This window comes from Lotus japonicus, chromosome 3 (assembly GCF_012489685.1).
Source record: "Lotus japonicus ecotype B-129 chromosome 3, LjGifu_v1.2".
NCBI classification, from domain to species: Eukaryota; Viridiplantae; Streptophyta; class Magnoliopsida; order Fabales; family Fabaceae; genus Lotus; species Lotus japonicus.
In genome coordinates this window covers 89,426,545-89,448,938 of record NC_080043.1, presented here as the reverse complement: position 1 = coordinate 89,448,938, position 22,394 = coordinate 89,426,545, and the positions used below count along the sequence as shown (strand labels likewise).

At 32.8% G+C, this 22,394-nt stretch overlaps 3 protein-coding genes and 1 pseudogene across 5 annotated transcripts; 1 reads left to right on the top strand and 3 right to left on the bottom strand.

Moving 5' to 3' along the window:
* Positions 1–4,082: 4,082 nt before the first annotated feature.
* LOC130747155 (uncharacterized) lies at positions 4,083–10,543 on the top strand. 3 transcript variants are annotated; one of them, XM_057600008.1, is made up of 3 exons: positions 4,085–4,940; positions 5,258–5,387; positions 7,960–10,543. In XM_057600008.1, the coding sequence occupies exons 1-2, from the start codon at positions 4,199–4,201 to the stop codon at positions 5,362–5,364; spliced, it is 849 nt and encodes a 282-aa protein (XP_057455991.1). In that variant the 5' UTR covers positions 4,085–4,198; the 3' UTR covers positions 5,365–5,387; positions 7,960–10,543. The 3 variants fall into 3 exon arrangements, with proteins under 3 accessions (XP_057455992.1, XP_057455991.1, XP_057455990.1); XM_057600009.1 differs by lacking the exon at positions 7,960–10,543 and having other exon boundaries at positions 4,083–4,940; positions 5,261–5,663; XM_057600007.1 differs by lacking the exon at positions 7,960–10,543 and having other exon boundaries at positions 4,086–4,940; positions 5,258–5,552.
* Positions 6,470–7,948, bottom strand: LOC130744980 (probable CCR4-associated factor 1 homolog 11). The gene has a single exon (XM_057597135.1). It carries the CDS (start codon positions 7,427–7,429, stop codon positions 6,470–6,472), a length of 960 nt encoding a protein of 319 aa, XP_057453118.1. The 5' UTR covers positions 7,430–7,948.
* LOC130744979 (uncharacterized) lies at positions 8,260–10,363 on the bottom strand (annotated as a pseudogene).
* A 4,539-nt stretch (positions 10,544–15,082) lies between the features above and the next one.
* LOC130747154 (zinc finger protein WIP3-like) lies at positions 15,083–20,699 on the bottom strand. The gene is made up of 2 exons (XM_057600006.1): positions 20,084–20,699; positions 15,083–16,123 (listed from the first exon to the last, which is right to left on the bottom strand). Exons 1-2 carry the CDS (start codon positions 20,606–20,608, stop codon positions 15,668–15,670), a joined length of 981 nt encoding a protein of 326 aa, XP_057455989.1. The 5' UTR covers positions 20,609–20,699; the 3' UTR covers positions 15,083–15,667.
* Between the last annotated feature and the right edge of the window lie 1,695 nt (positions 20,700–22,394).

Here is a 22,394-nt window from a genome sequence, read left to right as displayed (position 1 = left end):
TCAAATAGTTTTAAATGATTGATTTGGAAATTAACTCAAAATTTTTGTATTTTATGTTTTCGTATATACATCTGAAAGATTAAAATGGTTTTCATATATTAATTCAAAGGATAATAAATTAGAAAAAAAATGAATTAGAATGTAACTATGATTAGAAAAAAAAATTAAATAGGTGGTATGCGTATTGAAAACAGAAAAATGAGAGAGAAAATATGAAAATGTCTGATGTATGCCGACAAAGTACTTTTATTCCATCCGTACATGACGCGTGATCAATACTAGTAGAAACTATCACAAATTCCACTTGCTCCCAGATTGTCAATTTATAGTACATGAGAGGAAATTCAAGCAGGCTTTACAGAATTTACAGATTAAAGAATCTGGTTTGGTTTAACACAAACAATATGCTGACATGTAGATCAAATCATCATATAATTAGTATCAAACAATAAAATACTATTCAGTCTATTTGTGTTATATTTATGCATAAAAGTTTACAATATCAATTTATTGAAGTTTTATCTGAACATGTTACAATCTCTGTCCATAACTATCTCATAATGGCATTTTCTGCTTACAAGGGGAATGAGATGAGAGTCATGGGACCTTAAAGGGGACAAAGGGGAATGAGATGAGTGTCATGGGACCTAAGGTACCATGGTGTTGTCTCAAGAGGAATTTCTAAAGGATCAACTGTACCATGTTATAGTAGATTAGTAGATATTGCAAGCCCCACTTTCTTGAGAGAAGGACAACATACTAATCCGATTGAAATAAATCAGATGTATGATCACATTCACAAACAGCAGGAATTGACTCTTAAGTTATCCAAAGCCTTGCAATTCGTTTGGCTAATATTAATTGCCAGTTGTGAGACAAGTGGGTGCTCTATATTGGCCACATGATATCTCATTGGTATCCACTCGATCCAACAATCATTTTTCTTTGAGTTGGGTTTTCAAGGAACCTAAAAAACTATAAATACACTCATCTTGCCTTCACAAACATTCCAACAACACAAGTCAGAAGCATCCTCAACCCTTTAAAGACAATCTTCTGAAGTTGGAGATCTTTGCTTTGTTCTTATTTCTTCAAACAAACACAAAATATGGGTTTCTGTTTACATTCTATTCGACAGGCATCGTTCACAACTACACAAGCGGCTTCAAAATCTGTAGAAGTGCCAAAGGGATATCTTGCAGTGTATGTTGGAGTGAAACAGAAGCGGTTTGTGATCCCTATTTCATACTTGAGCCAACTATCATTCCAAGTGTTGCTAAGTCAGGCTGAGGAAGAGTTTGGATATGATCATTCCATGGGTGGCCTCACAATTCCTTGCAGTGAAGATGTCTTCCAACACATAACTTCTTGCTTGAATGGACTTATAAATCTCACTATTTAGTAGACTGACATAGAATAGTGGAGAAATTTTGTACAACTGGCATCTTCTTAACTTATAAAGATTACCCTTTCATGAGAAATGAGGAAATAATTACTATCTGAATTACAAATTGGCAAATTCAATCCTCTATTTTTCTTTGTAAATGAATGACTAATGACGATGAATTCAGCTAGCCTGGCCCTTATGATGCACAATTCTGGTTCTCTATACAGTAGATCACAAGACACAAATTATAGTCATTTGCTTAAGCCATATAGCAATAAGATATTCTGTTTCTTTACATTAACTAAGTTTTTTACTTGTCTCTCAATATTAGCATAATAAGTGCCATTTTTCCAAACCTCTCCCTAAATACTAGCATCTTGTACAATAGCATCTTCTTAACTTGTAAAGTACCCCTTTCCATGTAAAATGGGAAAAACTTACTATCTGAACTACAAATTGACAGTTTGTACTCTATTTTTTAGTGTAATGACAATGAACTCAGTTACCAAGTCTTTCTGTATCTCAAGATTTTCAAATCTCTCAGCAACCTTATACAGTAGCTAAGATTTGGGGAGGATTAATATCAAACAGGCAGCTAAGATTAGTATCAAACATTAGTTTATTTGGGGAGGTTTTTAAATCTTGTGCACTCACTTGTAAAATTAAAATGAATAGCTCCACTCATACATAAAGTGATAAAGATGCTTCCCCAGCCAACTTTCAAGGCAGTTAGCAATTGACTAAAAATCAAGGTTTAATTACTTCTTTACATGTTAACGGATGCCATCTTTTTTATTTAGGAAAGTAGGACAGAACCCTCCCGTGATTTATTAAGAGGCCTCACTTATGGATGACATCTATAGCTAAATAAATGTCTCATTCAATTAACTTATGGTTTAAACTCAATTCAAACAATTTGTGGCAATGAGACACATGACACATGTTAAGGGATGAATGGCAAATATGCTGGTGTTGGTCATAGGCAATAAGATATAAAATAAAAACCACCTTGTGTTCATGTTTTCAGTCATGTTATACTTTCTAAGTTTGATACTTGAAAGTTGCTGAGTATATACACGTAGAAAATGTGATTTCTACTTTTCTTTTTGTTACACTTCATAAATGAAAATACATTAAGAGTGTTAGAAAAAGTGTCCCCAAGTCTATGCCATAGCACCAAAAAACACCATCACACATAACTCAAACCTTATTCAGAGACCTTAATAGCAAAAATGGTATTGCTAATTCTATCGTTTTATTGGTCTCACTATTGATGAACTTTCAAAATTTGAATCAATACATGTTCTCATTCAATTTGTCAAATAGAGCCTGAATCAACAATTTTTTCAACAACCAGATGTTTATTCAGTCATTTAACACTTGAACCACACGTTCCCTACATACATTCTTGGCAAACCAGAAAAACTGTGAGTCTAACTAAAAATGTTGTAGCATTTAATTACACTCAGTAAGTCAGTACTCAGTATTAAAATAGAAGTCCAAAGATGTGGCACCTGCCCGATAGATAAAAATGTTGTAGCATTTCCCGCATTATAATTATAGTATAGTGCTAACGAAGATAGTGATCGATTGTGTTCTTTCATTTCAACGTTTTGTTATCCTGACAAAGCACGGTGGACGTCCCTTATCAAAGAGCCAAATATACACAACCTCCATTTGATTTCTTGATCCTTTTTTGCTTTCGTCAAGTGTACCTTAAAAACAACTCAAATTTCAAAATCCGTTGTTCTCAACCCCTTTAATATAATGAAAATCGGAAATGATGTGTGGACAATCACATTTAGCCGACATCCTTTCAACACATAGGTTATTAGTGGCAATGTTTAACCGCTGTTAATGTCTGCAATGACTAAAAATTGCCAGAAAAGTGTATCGGTTGTATGTATGGGGAATGTTCATATATCATTTTAAAAGTGTGTTGTTTTCTTGGAAAATCAACTACAATTGATTTGAAAGTCAAAATCAATTATGAGGAGAAACTTCATTGGGTAGTTTTTGTGTTTCAGAATTCGTCATGAAGAAAGAGAAGTTGGTCTAAACATTCTAATGTATGAGTTTTCTTTCTTTCAAGGATGGAGTGGCAGTTGAAAAGTTGAAGAGCTCATGCAAGAGTTAGAGAAGAATATCTCTAGGGTTGAGCATGTCATGTCATCCTTTGAATGATATGAAAATATAAGCTTTCTTTCTTTCAAAATGGTGATGCTTTTCCCTTTACTTTTCTGATTTTTATTACTTTTCTGCATCTCCCACATTTTGGTTTTCTGATTGATGCATTAAACTATTCAAAATTACAATAAACAACTGTGGTCAAGACCTTTATAAACCATGGATGAATTAGGAACATCATTTGCCTTGCCTAGTAAAGCCAAAAAACCAAAGCTACTTTAGGAGGGCGTGGAATGATTAAAGACATTGAATCATGCAAAACATGGTGACTGATTGGAAATAATTAACATTTCTTGAAGAATGGCCTCAATTTCTACTTCACGTGGACAGAAAAACATATAGAAAATATGAATTTTGCAGTAAAAGTACCAAAGATTCCTCAAAGCAATGTTACCTTTTTTATAGTGACAAAAGAAAAAGGAAGGAAAATGAAAGCCATTAACTCAGGCATGGGGCCAACTTGGAAATTAAAGCAATGTAGAAGTAGTGTTTCTCTAGTTCTTAAGAGGAAGATTTTTTTTGCATGATCTAATAAGTCCTATCTACTATCCAGTATGATCTAGAAAGAAGCCTAGAATATTCTCACAATTGAGCGAACATTTTTTGCAATAGTAGAGGAAAGTGATGAACATGAATCTGTTCAAGAAACTCAATTTTCTTCAATCTTCACTCATATTCAATGTCATATTAGTCTCTTCTACTCCTCATCATAATCAGACAAACTACTGTGAGAATATTAGAACTCAACAAACTCCTTTCTTGAATTCAAACTCTTCTTCTACACCTTCTCTATTAGCTAACATCACCCTGTGCAGATCTCAGAATCTGTACTTCAGAACATCCCTTGGCCTTTTCCATGTTTCTTCAGTTGATTATAATGTTAGATTATTAACAATCACTCACTCATCTTGTTCTTCTTCTCTTCAATATGTTTCTCCTCTAGAAATCACTGCTGGTTTCCCTTCTCCTCCAGAACCTAACTCACTTATTCTCTTCAATTGCTTAAGCAGAAGCGAACCCATTTCTCCATTTATGCAAGATCTTTGCAGAGACTTGTATACATGTGGAGATGCTGCTTCATCATCTTCTAAAACTCAAGACCATGAGAAAGAGAAACATCCTTATTCATGTTTAGTTGTTGAAGATCTAAGAAAAGTTGAAAAGGATTTTCATCCTAAACATTGGAACTGCTCTCACTACAGCTGGGTTCATAGAAACTCATCAGATGGTGGAGATGATGAAAGATATAAAGTGGGAATGAGGATAACTTTCGACATTCCAGCATCAGATATTTGCAAAGGGTGTGAAAATTCTAATGGAAGTTGTGGTGCTGGGTTGAAGTGTTTATGCCATCCAAAAGAGTGCAGTAAGTACCCTTAATTTGATCTTTAATCAGTTTGTGTTTACTTCCATTTGTTTTCAGTTATGAGAGGGCGAGTCTCTGCGCAATGGCTAATTGCTGCCATGCGACTTAACGGCAATAGGTTTGAGCCGTGGAATTAGCCTCTTGCAAAAATGCAAAGTAAAACTGTATACATTATATCCACAAAGTGAGTCCGGCCTCTCCCTGAGTGGATATAATGTATAGCGGGAGCTTTGTAGCACTAAATTTGCCTTTTTTAATGAAGAAAATATGGAATTGTTTGGTGGCTCTGACTAGAGAAATCTGATATGCTTTTGCAGCAGACAAGGTCATCTCCAAGACTGGGTCCATAAAACTCACTGGTGGTGTTTTTTACTCCCTGCTTTTTTCTTTCATTGGTTCAGCAGCCTTATTCATGCATGTCTAAAGCAAAAAGGACTGAATTTTTAGGTTAGAGTAATTTCTACACATTTTTCTATATATGCATCTAGTATCTAATTATTTATAATAGTTGAATCTCATTTGTTCAATGTAATTTGCATAAAACAGAGCTTAATCCTGCCCAGAATGTATGGTAAGTTGGTAAAATAAGTACTAAACATGAGGTATAGCAAAGAGTCTTAAATCAAATTAGTAGTTGTAATTGTTCACCAGAAAAATTTGATTTTTGACTGAGGGTACTGATTTTGGGAGATCCAATAAATGGAATAAGACTTTTATCAACAACTGCATAATATACTACTTTATAGATATAAAGTGTAGCTTTTGAACCAGCTTTGCACCTTGCAAGCAAAGTTTTCCTACATGAAACTAAGCCTTGAGTGAAATTATAATTTCTAAGGGACAAACAAGTTGTCGTATATGGTTTCCCAAAAAAAAATGATCCATTGACAATACAATTCTTTAATTAACAATAAGCCCCAATTATATTGAAGATAAATTGAACTCTGATATATCACAGCAACAATGACTAGAGACATAAAATAGAACAAAATAAACCAAAGCCAAAAGGAACTATTGCCAAGGTAAATATTGCCCTTGAACTACCGGTAAGGAACATAACTGATAACTGTGACTTAAACACGCATTGCACTTCATAAATATAAACTTTAAGGAACATAACTGTTACTTAATCAACTGAGTCCCTGATTATATGAACTTCTGAGACCAGTTTGGTAAGTTAACAAACCAAAAAAAAAAAATGGCAGAGGAGTTGTGATTGGAAGAATTCTTGACCAAAACAGTTTTCCTGAAGAAAGTTTAAGACAAAATGAACTCAAAATTGCTAACAAAGCAGAAGGCATGAAAGGCAGTAGTGTTTCGTTCACATTTTTCCTCATAATTTTTTCTCTCTTAGATTCTCCATCTCAAAAATTCTTATTTTTTCTTATTCTTAGAGAAATTATGATCGTATGGCTTAGAGATTAGAACACTTAACTGTAGTGATAAACAAACAAACACATTGCAGTAACGTTACTATAAAAAAATCTAAAAGATACAAAAATCATTTAACTCGTATTAACATAGATCAATTAGCCAAATTGTACATATTTGAATAGAGGCATCATATTTGAGCGTGTGGGGATGTAGTAAAGTGGCACTACCCGACTCGAACAAGTTTGGTTGGGGGAAGGATACAAGTGATTCAAACTAGGATTGAATTCTAACTCTAACCCGTACAAGACGTTGACGTGTTTCTTAAAGCCATCGTTGTCAAAATAAACGTCCTTGATCTTCTGAAACACTTGCATTGTATGCAAACTATCAGAACCAGCTTGATGTGATTTTCCAGCCACTCGATCCACTTTGAGAATCTGCCCAATCCTATCAAGACCGCCGTAGAGAGAATCGCAGAATTTCACCAAATGCTTGATATCATAAACCTTGTCTCCGAAAAACACCCTCACGACCCTCAAGAAATCCTCCAGTCGAGCCGGAAGGCTCCGGCGAGTCAGAATCTTGATCAAGTACGCGAAATCATACGCTGAGTGGAAAGTGAGCCAGCTCACAGCATTGTTGCGGAGAAGCCCGGACCACATCATCAAACGAGCGAAGCGGGCCGAATCAACGCCGGCGGCAGCGTTGCGTGCGAAGTCAATCCCCTGGCTGCGGAGCAGGGCGACGGAGTCAGGAGCGTGGGCGTCGCGGGTGACGTTGAAGTCGCAGAAGTTGAACTGCCAAATGAACGTGCAGTCGTCGGTGCCGAGGTCGGGGAGGTTGCCGGCGGCGTCGGAGAGGGTGAGACCAACTTGAATGAGGTTGAGCACGTCAACGTTGGCCTTGATGAAACGGTAGGTATCAGTGGGGCGGAGGTTGCGGTGGTTGTGGGGTTCAGCGGGCTTGAAGATGACGCCGGGGAACTCAGTATCCATGGAGATGAAAGGGTAGCGATGGATGAGTCCGCGGATGAGTTGGAATTCAGCTTCTAAGTTGAAGGCCCACACTTCTCGAATGATCACCGGCTTCAGTTTGGGTTTTGGGATGGAGTTCATGGTTGAATGTGAAATTGATTATCTTCAGTTCACTCACTTCACTTTTTCAGTTTCAGTCTAGTCGAGAGAGATGAACAAGAAAGACGTTGAGTGAGGGTTTCATTTGATAAACTGGATTTCATAAAGTGAATTTATAGTTTAATTAGTTTTAAATTACTTCATTTAATCAAACTGATTGATTTGGAAAAAAAGATTTGATTTCGTTGCTAAAATATTTCAGATTCGCTAAAAAAAATAGATTTGATAATATTTTTAATGAATGTCATTTAGTTTTATTAATAGTTCAGTTATTATTATCATATATAAATATAAATATGAATAAAGTATAATTGAAAAAAATCTCAACCTAAATATCTAACTATATCTGAGATAAATCTTTTGTGTAATAATTTATTTTTGAACGTGATTTTCAGAAGAAGTTTTAGAGAATAGCATCTAAATACCATAATAGATTTAGTTATGTTTTAAATTAATTTTATTATTAAGTGAATAAGAGAGAGTGACATTGCATTTTTTTTTTTTGGTTACAGGAGGAAAATAAAACGAAGAAACAGAAACTACAAACTAGCGTCTAAATACAATGACGCAAACATTGCAGAAGGTGGTTGTCCACAAATCTGATGCGGCGACCCCTCTCCACAAGTTGTTTATCTAACGGAAAAATCCAATTTTCACAAATAAAAAATTATATGGCCCATACTCAAATATCAAATGGATCACTAGCATCATTCCCACTTCCCACTGTAATTTAAAGGAAACATCAACCACAACAAGAACAAATAATAATAAAGGCTTAATTGCATTATTGGTCTCTCACCTATCGCGGTTATCTAACTATACAAGTAATTTGTCATCCATGTCTCGAAGCGAGACCAGGCCAGTTGAACAGCAGCTTCATCTTCATCAGACATTCCCGTGCTGTTCCACCTCTCGATTCCTTCTAGAGATCTGTTCATAAATGAGTGTCTCTAACCAGGATATATGTGTACCTCATAGAAAACTCGAGATTCCCTCAATTTATTATCCAAATCCTTAGCAGCCTGACACATCCAAAAATGTCATAAGATGGTGTTCTTGTATCAAAGAAATTTAGGCTCAGATCAACGTGTTTTCTAACTCTTCCCTTCCCCATTCAAACAAATATGAAGCTGAATAAAATCAATGTTACTACAGTCTTAGACAAACAATCACTAGGCTTTAGAAGTCTTTCGTACATTTTCTCTTACAAAAAAACACATAATGAATTTCACTTATCATTCCTAAACCTCAATCATTAGGTTTTTTAACAAACACACAGATCTGTTTTAGGAAAAGAGACTTTTTGCATACCAATTACAAAGAAATTAGTAGGATTGGGAAGGTAGGGAAGCTCCTTCCCTCACCAACAAGAAAATGAGGTGATATTGAATTGGAGAATACAGCTATAATAATATATGTAAACTGACTAAAGGGATTTCAACTTTCAAGTGTGTTGCAAACATACCTCAACATACCTCAACATCCGAAAAGTCAACAAATTCATCCAGCTCTCCAACCTGAACAGGACAATCGGAATTGGAAAGCAAGGAACAAGGAACGCCATAGAAAGCTACAACAGCATCAACAGGTGTTAAAAAGTAAGAGCTGGTAATAGCGAGAGCACCCCCCTTACAAAAGCCAGTTACACCAACCTGTTACAATCAAATATCAATTCACATTTTTCTTTAACCATCCTAACATATTCTATTAGCTTATCTAATCATGCCTAATAAAGTGTGTCAAACTGGCCCTCACACCAACTAAGAGTCAGTTTGGTTTCCGGTTGGAAGTACATTCGGCTTACATATTTAGTTCTCCAAGACAGTTAAGCAAAGTTGTTTGATTGAGAAAAATCACATTCACATCATCCAATCTAATGGATAAACAAATACACTCTACATCTTAAGCAGAAAGCTAATTTATGTCTGTTGAAAAATAAGAAGAACCTTTTGCAACCTTGGAATGGTGTCAAAAACAAAAATGACTCTTCAGACACAAGTATGTTGTTAACCAGGATAGTGTGGTGGATAGGAAATTCTAAAACAATAAATTTTCATCCTAGACAACACATGGAAAGAGACAAACCTTCTTAGAACCTTTAGTTTTAAGCCATTCAACTGAAGAATAAACATCCAACACAACACCTTCCCAATCATAACCTTTAAACAATTGCCTTACGTTTCCTCGGTACAGACTGGTGAAAAAAGCAAAACACATGAGTGATCCAAATTCCTAATACAGAATAATATGACACTGCATGATGCTTACAGAACAATTTTAGGTATCCTACTCTGGAATAAGAACTTTAAATCCACGACCAAGCTGAGAAATCCTCAAAGCATGATATTTTACACGATAATCCACACCCAACCAGTCCTGAAGCACAACAATTCCAGGCGCGTCGTCCTCACCAACAACATATGCATCAAATGTCTAATAATTGAAAACAGCAACATAACAGAATATTAGCGCGCAAAGTTCAAAAATATAATGTAATGTTTCTATACTGTAATTGCAATGCTAAAATCAGGCTAGAATGTAGAATTAGAAATGATAAAAGTACAAGATAACGTTACACATTGATGCCCAAAAATCAAGTTCTGTTACGAAAATTTAGTTTAAGTCTAAAACCTCAGAAAATCATAAAAAATGAAACTGTATCAGAGTATAGAGCAAAACAAATGAACCCCATGAGTTAAAAATGATTTTTTCAAGAAATAAAGGGAATCAAACAGCAAAGTATGAGAGGGGTTTGTGGCAACTCACAGCGTGATCACCCCATTTCCTTGGAATCTTGATTTTGTGGTAGGGAGCAGAGTCAGCGATGGAGGAGAAACGAGGAGGAGTAGCAAAGGGTGAAATGGTGGTGAAGAATTTGGGAGCGGAAGAAGAAGATGATCTCAAAACTCTCAACATTCTAAGTCTCTCACACTCACTTCAGTGTTGGCGCTCATTCAGGTTCAGGGTTAACATCTATTGATCATCTCAAATGTTGGCACCCGCCACAAGTCGAACTCTGGACTAAATAGCGCCCAACTATCAACCAGTGTTACCGCTTTTGAAGAGAGTAATAATATACATACACACTTCACTTTCTCTCTCGTCTCATTTCCATACATTTTTCTTCGTATCTCTCTGTCATTTTCTGTCTCATTACAAATCATATCATTCATTTTCTCTATTCTCTTCTCATTTAAATGAGATGTTAAGACAACGTTATTTTTTTAAAACTGTTTACTCCTTTAAAAATCGAAATTTAAAAACTTATTCATTTTCAAAAACGGTTTCCGACAACAGTTCTTAATTTCAGTTTTTAAAACTAAAATATCAGACCAACTAAAAAATCTTTTCTGACTCCGTTTTTAGTTCCCATATTACATTTTTTTTAATATTAGAAAATATCTCATTCAAACAACTTTTTTCTTTAAAAACAGTTTTGAAAAACTGCAATTAAACACACACTATGTGCTTTTTAAAAATAAAAAATTTATTTATGTTTGTCTAAAAAAAATATAAGTTGAAAATATAAATTTATTTTCACTTAAAAAATACACTAGAAATTATTAATTATTTCATGAGTTACTTAAAACAACTTTAAAAAATAATCAATTTTATGCTTCTTTTTTTGAAATGATAATTTTCAAAATCACACGAACACATAAAAATATACATAAGTGATAAATTATTTTTGAAAAAATGACTATTTAAGAAATAAGCAATGACAAGCAGGTCCTATAAGTAGCTGAAATTTTAAAAAATTAATTTAAAAATTAAAGAAATAAAATTATTTTATCTATTATCATCTATTTTTCTTTTTGAAACTTATTATCATCTAATTTCATACTGCTAAAAAGGAAAAACAAATATTATATTGAGAAAAGTCTTGTTACTCCCTCATGAAATAGCTTTTAAGGGACCCATTTTCCAACCGAGCAGAAATAAAAACTTTTCAAATTAAATCCATTAAAAAATATTAATTGAATTTTAAATGTTATTGAGAAAAGTCATGTCACTCCCTTATAAAATATTTCAAGTGCATGTACGATGAACGATTGATTTCAAAAATAAAATAAAATTGGTGTTATGGGTTTTAGTGGTTGTTGGGATTTGAGGTTGGAAATCTGATTTCTAGAGGTGATGATGATAAAGATTGAAGATGAAGATGATGAAGGTAGATGAAGAGAATGAAGATGGATGATGGAGGGTTTAATTTAGGGATTAGGTTATTAGGTGATTTAGATTACTGACTAAGGTTGTTTTTGTAATTCTAGTTATTTAATTATAAGATTAAATTAAATTAAATTATGAAAATTAAAGTTAATTAAAAATGACATGGATTATGCCACGTAAGCGTTGACCTATCCTGGATAACTTTGTCGGAGCTCCGCCCTCCAGCAAGGACTAATACAAAAAATGTTTCAAAGTTCAGGAATATATCGCTTAGTATTTTTTGAGGAGGGATTAAATTCAAAACTCGCTACAAAGACAGAGACTAATTCGATCATTTACCCTAATAACAATAACAATAACAATAATAATAATAATAACATATTATTCTGGAAGGAGAATGAGATGTTATAGGATCCGTAACCTTTTCCATCCTTTTCTCCTAGCCATCTATTATGGTTTCCTAAAATTGCTCTCCTTCATTATGTTTTGGAGTGTTCCAAAAAAATAAGAAACGACCATCCATTTATTTTGACTTTTTGACATTTTCAACAAATTTTTGTAATAGGTGGCTGGTAGTGCATTATCCTTATATAAAGGTTGATACCAAGGTGAGACACTTGCATGTTCTCATTAGAAGGGAATGCACTCATTTTATTAGAGGTCATCCCTGGATAAAATGGATGGGGTTGTCGAGGAATCATTACCTGCCAAGAGTCATGAAACCAAAGTTGGCATAAATGGTACCTTTTTTCCTCTCCTTCTTGTAATTTAGTTATTGTGATGCATGTTAACCATTCATATGTTTATATTTTATTTTAATGCAAGTGTTTGTGTTTCTGTATTAGTTTGGATTTTTGTTAAACTGTAAACTTAACGCTATAAAATCATGTTTTATTCATTTGTGGCGTGGGTTTAGATTTGTGAATTTATTTTTGTGTTAGTGCAACAATGTTATATGTAAGGAAAGAAAGTTGTAAAAAATGTTGATGTTGCATTTGTATTGTTTCAAAAGGAGAAACAAACATACACGAATCATTTCAACAACATTAATGTTATATGTTCGGAAGGAAAGTTACATAAAATGTTGATATGACATAGTTAATTGTGCTGTTTTTTCTTTTATGTGTTGAGATATGTGAAACTACGTTTGTATTGCTTCAAAAGGAGATAACACACACATCATTTCAATAACATCAATGTTATATGTTAAGAAAAAAAACTTGCAAAAAGTGTTAATGTGACAAAGGTTTTTTTTTTTTTGAATGCGATGTGACAAAGCTAATTAGTTTTACGGTCTAACTATTAGTTTTAACTTTTTATTTCTATAATTTTTAATCACACAAAAATGAATGATTAAATGTCAAAACTTGACATGGTAAACTTTTTTTTACGATTGAGAGGATCTATTTCCTTGATATTTAGTTAAATATTAAAAGTACAATATTCATTAATCATTCTTGTACGTAACATATTTGGTACGGAATATGATTATATAAATCCAACGTAACATATTTGGTAACTCTATCAACACTCATTTTTTCCTCTTATTCTTGTCAACATTTTGTCACGCTATTACTACCCATGCTTGAGGTTGATTCTGAAGGAAAAAATTCAAGTGTTGATTGTTTATTACGTTTACTATCACAATTTGCATAGAATTCAAGTCAAATTTACTCAGAAGTCAAATTTGTAGCTTCTAGAACGCAGGCTAAATATTTGTGTATTGTTGTAGATCACACAAAGGAGGAGGATGTCTACCCTATAGAGCAAGTCAAGCTCACTATTCCGATAGCTATTACAAAAACTGCTCTAAAAGGACAAGTAGAAGACATGCATACAAGAATCATGAAGAAAAACTATGAACATGTCTCAGAATGGTGGTTTGTCATCATTTTGATTGTAATGATTATCAATGCTTTGATATGTTGTAAGGCTTTGACAAGCAGCTCCAACTCCCTTGGTGGGGATTCTTGCTTTCTCTAGTGATTGCATTTGTTTTCACATTTCCAATTGGGGTCATTCAAGCAACGACAGACATGGTAATTTCCCTTGTCCTAGTAGAAAAAATGTATGTTTGAAAACTCTTCTACAATTAATTCTAATTCTAGGAAGAAGCTCATGTGAGTAGCTTCTAGGTTTCAAAATTGATTATGTTGAAAGAGAAGGTCTTCCAAACATGTTATATATCTATAATTGTTGAAAAGGTTGTTTTGCTTAACAGAAAGTAACTTGTTGTGCAGAAAATTGGACTCAATGTGATTACACAATTGATCTACAACGCTTCAATCATATGGGGAGTGGTGCGACCATAAAGAATGCTCACAAAAGATGACCTTTACCCTGACCTAAACCAGTTCTTCGACATTGATGGTCTACTTGCCCCTGTCCTAGTGTGGCTGCTTGCAAAGAAATTCCCCAACCACAAGTGGATTGAGCTCATCAACATGCCCTCATCATTCATGGTGTCAGTTGCATCCCTCCAATAAGATTAGTAAACTGCGCGCATTACTTGAGGAATGGTTGAAATCTTCTTCAACTTATATGTTTACAACAAGTTCTATCCATTTTTCTAAATGTATTTGAATTAGAAATCCATTAAGCATTGTTAGGTTATTTATTCGTCGTAATAATAATTTCCACTGCTATAACATTTTAATATATCTTTTTCCATTTTTTTTTCAATGGAAACAAGTTCTCCATAGCACAAGTGCACAAAAACTAGCTGTTTAAGTTTGGCCTATGAATCAAAATTCAAGGGTGAACTAAAAAAACAAATTAAACAAAACAATCCGAGATCGAGCTAAGCAAATATTTCACAAAATTTAGGTAAAGTCAAACCATACACAGAAACTGCTTTTCGGTACTTGACATTCACAAGTAGGGACGAATCCAAAAACTTCAAGTACTGGGGGAAATATTTGTTTATTTACCAAAATTTATGCTAAAACAACTTTGTATCGGTTGATTTATGCACTTGGTACAACATATATATATATATATATATATATATATATATATATATATATATACACGAAGCCATTTTTTTGAAAATAACCAATAAAATATTATAAAATTGCTAGCTGATGACAAAAGAGTAAGATTTAAAAAATTCTATTTTTTTATAGCCAAATATTAGTTGTTAGTATGTTAGTAAATTAGTCTATCTTCAAGGTTCGAACCCTGAACCCTGAACCTTTGCTAGTACTCAGTTTCATAAGCTGCAATGATGGAGAAATACCCAATTACTTTTCTGTTATGATTTATCAGAACACCCCAATTCCATTTATATATATTGATGATGTCTAATTTATTTTGAGTAAAATTATGGTGTTTCCTTCACTTTGTGATTTGTAGCCCATATCGTGCACATCATATACTCAACAATCTTAATTTAATTTGGTTTGACATTATTTAGCGTAGCTTTATGGTGATTTTACAAGACAAATTATAAAACGCATAATAGTCTACTAGAAAATGGCTTTCTCCTCCATTTCATAACAGCATTTTTATAACAAATTAAAGTATCACAAATATCAAATGTTACATAGTCCTTAAATATGAGGCTTACCATTTAGTAATGAAGCGCATAAATTTTCTCCATTTGAAGAGTCAGCTACAAGAAAGACCAAACATCCTTTCTGTTGCTATGAGAAGAAAATTCATGTACTTCATCACTTGAGGCAATAACCCTGTTATTAATTAAGCAACAAACAAAGCCAACTCGTCCAATTAAACAAACCTCTAGATATATAGCTCATATCACAACCCTGCAAGTGCTCGGTAGCAAACCGCTCCCTATGTTCAGGCCTCAGCACTATTCTTCAGAATGTTTTGTTACTGAGCACAAGGCTAGTGATAAGCTCCGCTAGCTAGCTACACTTAACTTAGAGCATGTTTGGATCAACTTCTCATTCGCCGGAAGCAATTTGGAAACTCAAAAGCTGCCTCCAGAAGCTTTTGATCCTGACAACAGAATCTGAAGGGTTTCCAAGCACGCTCTCACTATTCTTAATAAACAAAGGAAATTAAGGCGATAGAATGTTAATTAGGTCATGCATGAGCAAGAACTTCATCTTCATCCGACCCGGTAACACATTCATTCTCCTCCTCAAAAACTTCATCAAGAGAATTAGGAAGAAGAGGGTCATGACCCTTTCCAAAGGATCTAATGTGATCTTTGAGAGATCTCTTGTGCTTGAAATCTGAGCCACAAGTGCAATACCACAACTTGCCACAGTTCTTCTCATGAGTCCTCCAATCCCCTTTGACTGCAAATGTTTTCCCACATAATTTTCTGCACATGAAGGGCTTTGTCCCATGCTTTCTTTTGTAGTGGGTTTGGAGTGTTCTGAAGTCCTTTAAAGGCTTAGCCCTAGGATGGTTGATGTTGTTCTTGCAACCCTGAGCACAGCAATAGCATGGTAGCCTTAACATTGCAGCTGGTTGTGTTCCTCTAAGTGAGTCTGGTCCTTTTCTGAATTCAGATCCATGCCCCCACATATGCATCTGCAAATGGTAAACAATTGTACTAGCTTGAGTTAATTTACATTCTCATTTCTAATTTATCCACATGATTTTTCTATTGTGTACTAAGAAAAATCTAATTCATGCACATGTTAAATATTGTAAATAATTTGTAGTAAATGCTAGTAACAAAAAACATGTGGTTTATGGATATGTGGATAAGTTTTTTCACATAATTAATCCACTATAAAATTACTCATAATTCTAAACTTGCTTGAAACTAGATCAATAAAAATATAATCCTCATGTGTGTGCTTTATAATTTGACCTAGCAATGTTAATTAGAATCGTCCATGTTCTTGCCGTGATCATTATTTGAAGGAAAGTAATCCGTTCACATATAATTCTGCTCACAACCAGTAAAAGATATGAATGGAAAGATATAATGTGTGTTTTAATAGAAAATCTGGGATCACGTATCATTAAAAACTAAATGAATGAGAAATTCAGTGTGAACTATCAAAATCCTTATTAAAATATAATTGTCATTGATAGGGTCTAGTAAGTCAAACTCTCGTCAAAAAGCTACTGCTGTCCATAAAATTGATGAAATGTGTATCTCTCTTTGTATCCCATCTGTTTGAAATCTGAATTCCTTATATACAATATACAATACATTCAAAAGGAGAATCCAAAGTTTGAAAATTGTTTTCCTAATCTCAGATTTGGCCTAATACCACTCCTACCTACCGATGATTTATGCTATATAATACTAGTTTAAAACTATTCAGGTTTTTTTTTCCCAGTGAATAACCTCTTATGTGAGGAGGTGAGTTAAAAATATAATGTAAAATTATTTATGGATCTGCAGCCAAATTAGCAAATTAAAAAAAAAAAGTAAGCAGTTCTTTCTCTCCTCATTTATATAGCTCTAAAGTAAATCTAATCTTTGAGCTAGAATTGGCCTCTTGTGTCTCTAGCATTAATTCAATTTTTTAAAAGTGAAGGGAAATGCAAGAGACACAAGAGACCAATTCTAGCTCAAATTTATTAAAGTGAAAAAGAATGAAAGAAAAAGGTCAAGATCAAATAATGATGTATAAGTACACACTCAGTTGATTAATTGTATGATTGTTCTCTTGATTATCGTCATTGTCATTATCACCAAAATTAAACTACTGAAGCATCTACTTCAGTTTGGCTTGGATAAAATGCAATAAGGAATTAAAATTCAGAGTAGGTATGGAACAAATTAAAACTAATATAAATTATGTGTCTAATTGTATAATTGTAGGATAGATCTCCTGAATCATGGAAAAATTATATTTTCTGACTCTAGCTAGCTAGCTCACTAGGAGATCTATATAGTCCAAGGCTGTGATTGATGATTGTGAATAAAATTGAAATGCTCTTTAATTTGGAGACAATAATTATTAACCCCACCCCCGGATAATTTTACCACTTTTCAAAGAAAAAGAAATTTATTAATTCAATATCTTTTTGTGGAATGAAATTGAAGCCATTTTTTAAAGGTTAAATCCGTGCTACCTAGCTTTGTCGTGAGTGGTAACAAATCCTTCAAGGGACCACTTTTAAATACTTAGCTTAAGTTCCTCCTCCTGATCACACAATCTTTCACCTCGATCATTTCTAAAAAGAAAAGGAAAAATCATTTAAACTAATCTGTGTGTTCAGTTTTAAGTGAATCAATAGTAACCATCTCTATATATCTATATATATAAGTAAAGCACACTTGAACCATAACATTAAATATATTAGTAAAGATTGCATGTATTGTAATGCATTGAGTAATAACAAATTATCTTTGTAATAAATATATTAAATAATAAGATTAAAAACTGAAGAAAAAAATTTGTATTGTCAAAAGCTATTCAACTACCTACATTAAATATTCACAAAAATACCTATATTAAATAATAATAGTTATAATTTTAAAAAATTAACTTTAGCCGACAAATATTAATAATTAAAATTAATTGATTATAAATATTTTTTATAAAATTAATTAATTATAAATAATATTTAATTTAGATAAAATAGATTTAAAATTAATAAATATTTGTTATTAAATGATTATTGACAGTTAAAATTATCATAGAGTAATTTTTCTATTTAAATACATATATGGTGATAAATAAATTAAATATATTAAAAACTAAGCTAATTAAATTGGAGATATATATTAAATATGTTATGCATGTCATGTTAGTTAAAAAAATAGTAGAATAATTTAATTAAAATTATTTGTCTTAGAATTTTTTGCTGATAATAGTTATAATTTTGGTTTAAAATATGTTTTCTAATAATATTTAATATGAGTTTATAACCTCGTAAGAGGTTTATCATCGCTACACTCATCAACAATAGACTAAAAATGTATATAGTATACAGTGAAGTATTTAATAAACTTCCTAAATGAAATTATATTTGATATAGCTACAATATTTCTTTATGATAAAAAATAACAATCATTCTTAACCAACTTTCACTTTTGCACATTATTATAGTACACGAGTTTAAGAATCTTTTTAACTAAGTCCTTATAGTTTATTTAATTATTTGTGTTAACCACATGTATCAAGTGTAGTGAAAGTTAAAGGTCTATGCATTCCTTAAGGACGAAATCTTATCCGAAGAGTTAATTTTAACCCCTGCAATAGACATTCATTAGGTTGAACGATTTGTGTGTTGCAAATTGTTTTATGGAATTTTATAATTTTTTACTTTCTATAAAACTATAAAAAATTATCGAAAAAGATAAATTATTATCTTAATTCATAATTAAGTTAAAAAATATATGCTCTTACAAATTGCATATTAACTGATTAAATACTCATTATGCAATAAATAATATAATTTTTATATGTGTCACTAAGAATATGTTTCGACATTAAACTTTCATTAGCACACTTCCCATAAAGTTTCAAATGAAAATACTATTTTCATGGCAAAAACATGAAAGCAAGAGATAAATACCACTTTATAAAAGTCTTTTTACTTTTATAGATGATTTTACACAAACACAGACTAAATTATTCAGCTCTAATTATATATTTTCATCATTTTACTTAATATTGAGAGTGCATTACTATTTAAACATATAATCACCAAATAAATTGAAAATAATTTTTATTAAAGAAACATAAAATATAAAATACGTGCTTTACTATACTAAAAAAATTAACCCAAGAGGGTAGCTTAGTTGACAATACAGACAGAATGCGTGTGAAGAACTCTTGAATTCGATCCCCACACAATACACTTTGGGAAGGAATGAGGAGGCTTAATTATGACTAAATCTCAAATCTTCTTAATTATCTACTATTCAATAATTTTTCATATTACATAAATTATTCTTATAAATAATAGACACATAACTTAAAAACAAACTCGTGCAATGCACGGGGTTAATTTCTAGTTATGATTATGTTCCCCTGAAAGGAAAGGAAGCACATGCAATCTGACTTCCCTTTGGTATCACAAACCCTTTGCTAATAATGATCCCAACTTCAACCTTAATTTCCTTTGTAAACTTCACGTGTGTACTCTTACATATCATGAACTTCATTTCAAATTTATTTTAAAAAATTATAATAATTAGAAGCTCAATAATTCTCAGTCTTCACTCAATTTTTCTTTTATACCTTTCTAAAGCTTGATCCTTGCTCTTAGTTCTTACATAGTTTTTTCCACTTCGATCTCTTTATCAGTTTAAAAATTTGCAAGCATATGAAGTGGAGAAAATCTAGAGCTTTTATAATATTATTAGAAAAATGTTTTGTAGACATTTTTAAGGTGTAGACACCGAATAGACACTCAAAATGAGAAAGAAAGATAAGAGAGTTAGTGATGGATGATGTTATATATGATCGTTATGAGAAGATACACAGAGAAATTGCACATATGTGAAGTATCTATACTGTTTGGTGTCTGTATGATTACTGATCAGGTAAATATGAGAAGTAGAGATAAGCAACTAACCTGCATGTTGTTATACCTATTGAAGGTCTTGCTGCATATGGAGCAAACAAACTGCATCGGTCCAACAAGGATCTGGGCAGGAGTTGGTATCCAAAACCTTCTCTCCTGATTAAAAGAGCAGCCATTGAAGGTTTTCTTGGAGGGCTCTTCTTCCTTAACATTCAAAACCATCTTCTCATCATCATCATCACCTTCAAGAATATCTCCTCTAGTGTTTTCAGGCAATCCAATGTGCAAAGCCACAGTCACGTGTTCCACCTTTTCCTCTTTCACCTCCACTTGTTGTGTTCCAATATGATCTTCATCTTTCAAGGGCTTTCCACTTAAAATTGGAAAGAGTTGAATAGTCTCTTGGACAAGCTTCTTTTGAGTCACAGAAGAATATGTTCGTGTTGTTGATGATGATGATGGGGGTGTGGGAGTTAGATATGAAGCAGAGGAATTAGATGGTTTGAGCCACTCAATGAATGTTGGGGCATGAAGGCATAGATTCTTGTCCTCCACATCACACTCCATCAAACCCATATTCTTCAGGGAGAGAGAGAGTCCCTGCAGGATTAATTAGCGAAATTCTCTCCTCAAGAGAGAAAGGGCAATGTCTAAACTTTATGAGAGAAATTATTAAGCCTCCACTTATATGGTTGATATTAATGAAGAAAATGTGGAAGCTTTCTTTGTCACTTTGTGGACCTTTTCTTTACCTTTATTTATAGCCCTTGCTAGCTTTATTTCTCTCTTTTTTTTATTTTCCCTTGTTTGGCCTTTTGCTAGTTTCTTTTATTTTAGGGAGAGAAAGAGAGACTAATTGGAGAGGACCGAAAATGACATGTAAAGAGAAAGGATCCTAGAATAGCTAGCCTCTACTTATATATATGGTTGATATCAATCTAGGAAAGATACGCCCTGGTCATACATTTATCACTGAGAGATCTAGACATCATCAGCCCATATCATAAATTTTTTTTAAGGTAGCGTTTGGTATACAGGTGGGAAGGGAACGGAACAGGACACATGAGTTCCGTTCTGTGTTTGTCATGTTTTTAAGATGGAACGGAACGGGACAAAAGGCTCCAGGAACGGGACACTTTGGTTCCCTGGAAAAGGGTGGAACGGAAGGGAACGGAACGAAACCCTCTCTTAAAACTCTTACAAGTTCAAAAATACCCTTAATTTATATTTAAAAGTTTATGTATCTAAACAATTTAAAATCACTTCTAAAATTGAAAGCACTTATGAAAATCTACTTTTGTCAAAAAAATCACTTAAAATAAAATCAATTATTTTTTCAAATGTAAAATCACTTGTTGTAAGCAATGATAAACGGGTCAATTAGAGTGCGTTTGATTCAACTTATTTTAAAAAAATTACTTTTTAATAAAAAAATCACTTTTAAAATAAAAAAATCACTTTTTTAATCAAAATCTCACTTTTTGTGTTTGTTTCAGGTGAAGCTGAAAACAGATTATTTGAAACAGTTACTTTAGCTTATCATGAAAATCTATGATGATAGATGAGAGGAGATAAAAAACGTGATTTTAATTAGAGTAGTTAAACACGAATCAACTTAATTAAAATATGATCAATTATTTTTTCAAAAGTAAAATATGTTTTTGTAAGCAATGATAAACGAGCCAATTAGAGTGCGTTTGATTCAACTTATTTTGGAAAAATCACATTTTAATTAAAAAATCACTTTTTTATTCAAAATCTCACTTTTTGTGTTTGTTTCAGGTGAAGCTGAAAACAGATTATTTGAAACAGTTACTTTAGCTTATCATGAAATAAAAAAGTGATTTCAATAACATACTAAAACAACTTACACAATATATAAGTGATTATTTTAAAGAAATAAGTGATTACTTTAAAGAAATAAGTGATTATTCATGAAGCAAGCAATAACAAACGGTTTCTATGCAAAATGTTTAATTGAGTTCAATTTGTTTTCCTCAATCAAATATTAAACATGCAGGGTTATATATGTAATTAAAATCATGGTTCTGTTCTATTGACTTGGAGTTACCAAACACAACACACAGAACATTATTGTCCCATTTCATCCTGTTTTGTCCCGTTCCGTTCTGTTATGTCCTGTTCTGTTCTGTCACCAAACGCTACCATAAGGTTCCAGGAACAGGACACTTTGCTTCCCTGAAAAAGGGTGGAACGGAAGGGAACTGAACGGAACACTCTCTTAAAACTTTTGCAAGTTCAAAAATACCCCTAATTTATATTTGAAATTTTATGTATCTAGACAGTTTAAAATCACTTATAAAATCGAAAGCACTTATTATATTTGTAGACAAAGTTAAAT

Bases quoted from the DNA above. Each gene is read 5' to 3' on its own strand.
- LOC130747155 (XM_057600008.1), top strand. From the start codon at position 4,199: ATGAACATGAATCTGTTCAAGAAACTCAATTTTCTTCAATCTTCACTC. The intron at 4,941-5,257 runs GTAAGTACCCTT...ATGCTTTTGCAG, and splicing joins ATGCCATCCAAAAGAGTGCA to CAGACAAGGTCATCTCCAAG.
- LOC130747154 (XM_057600006.1), bottom strand. From the start codon at position 20,608: ATGGGTTTGATGGAGTGTGATGTGGAGGACAAGAATCTATGCCTTCAT. The intron at 16,124-20,083 runs GTTAGTTGCTTA...TACCATTTGCAG, and splicing joins ATAGGTATAACAACATGCAG to ATGCATATGTGGGGGCATGG.
- LOC130744980 (XM_057597135.1), bottom strand. From the start codon at position 7,429: ATGAACTCCATCCCAAAACCCAAACTGAAGCCGGTGATCATTCGAGAA.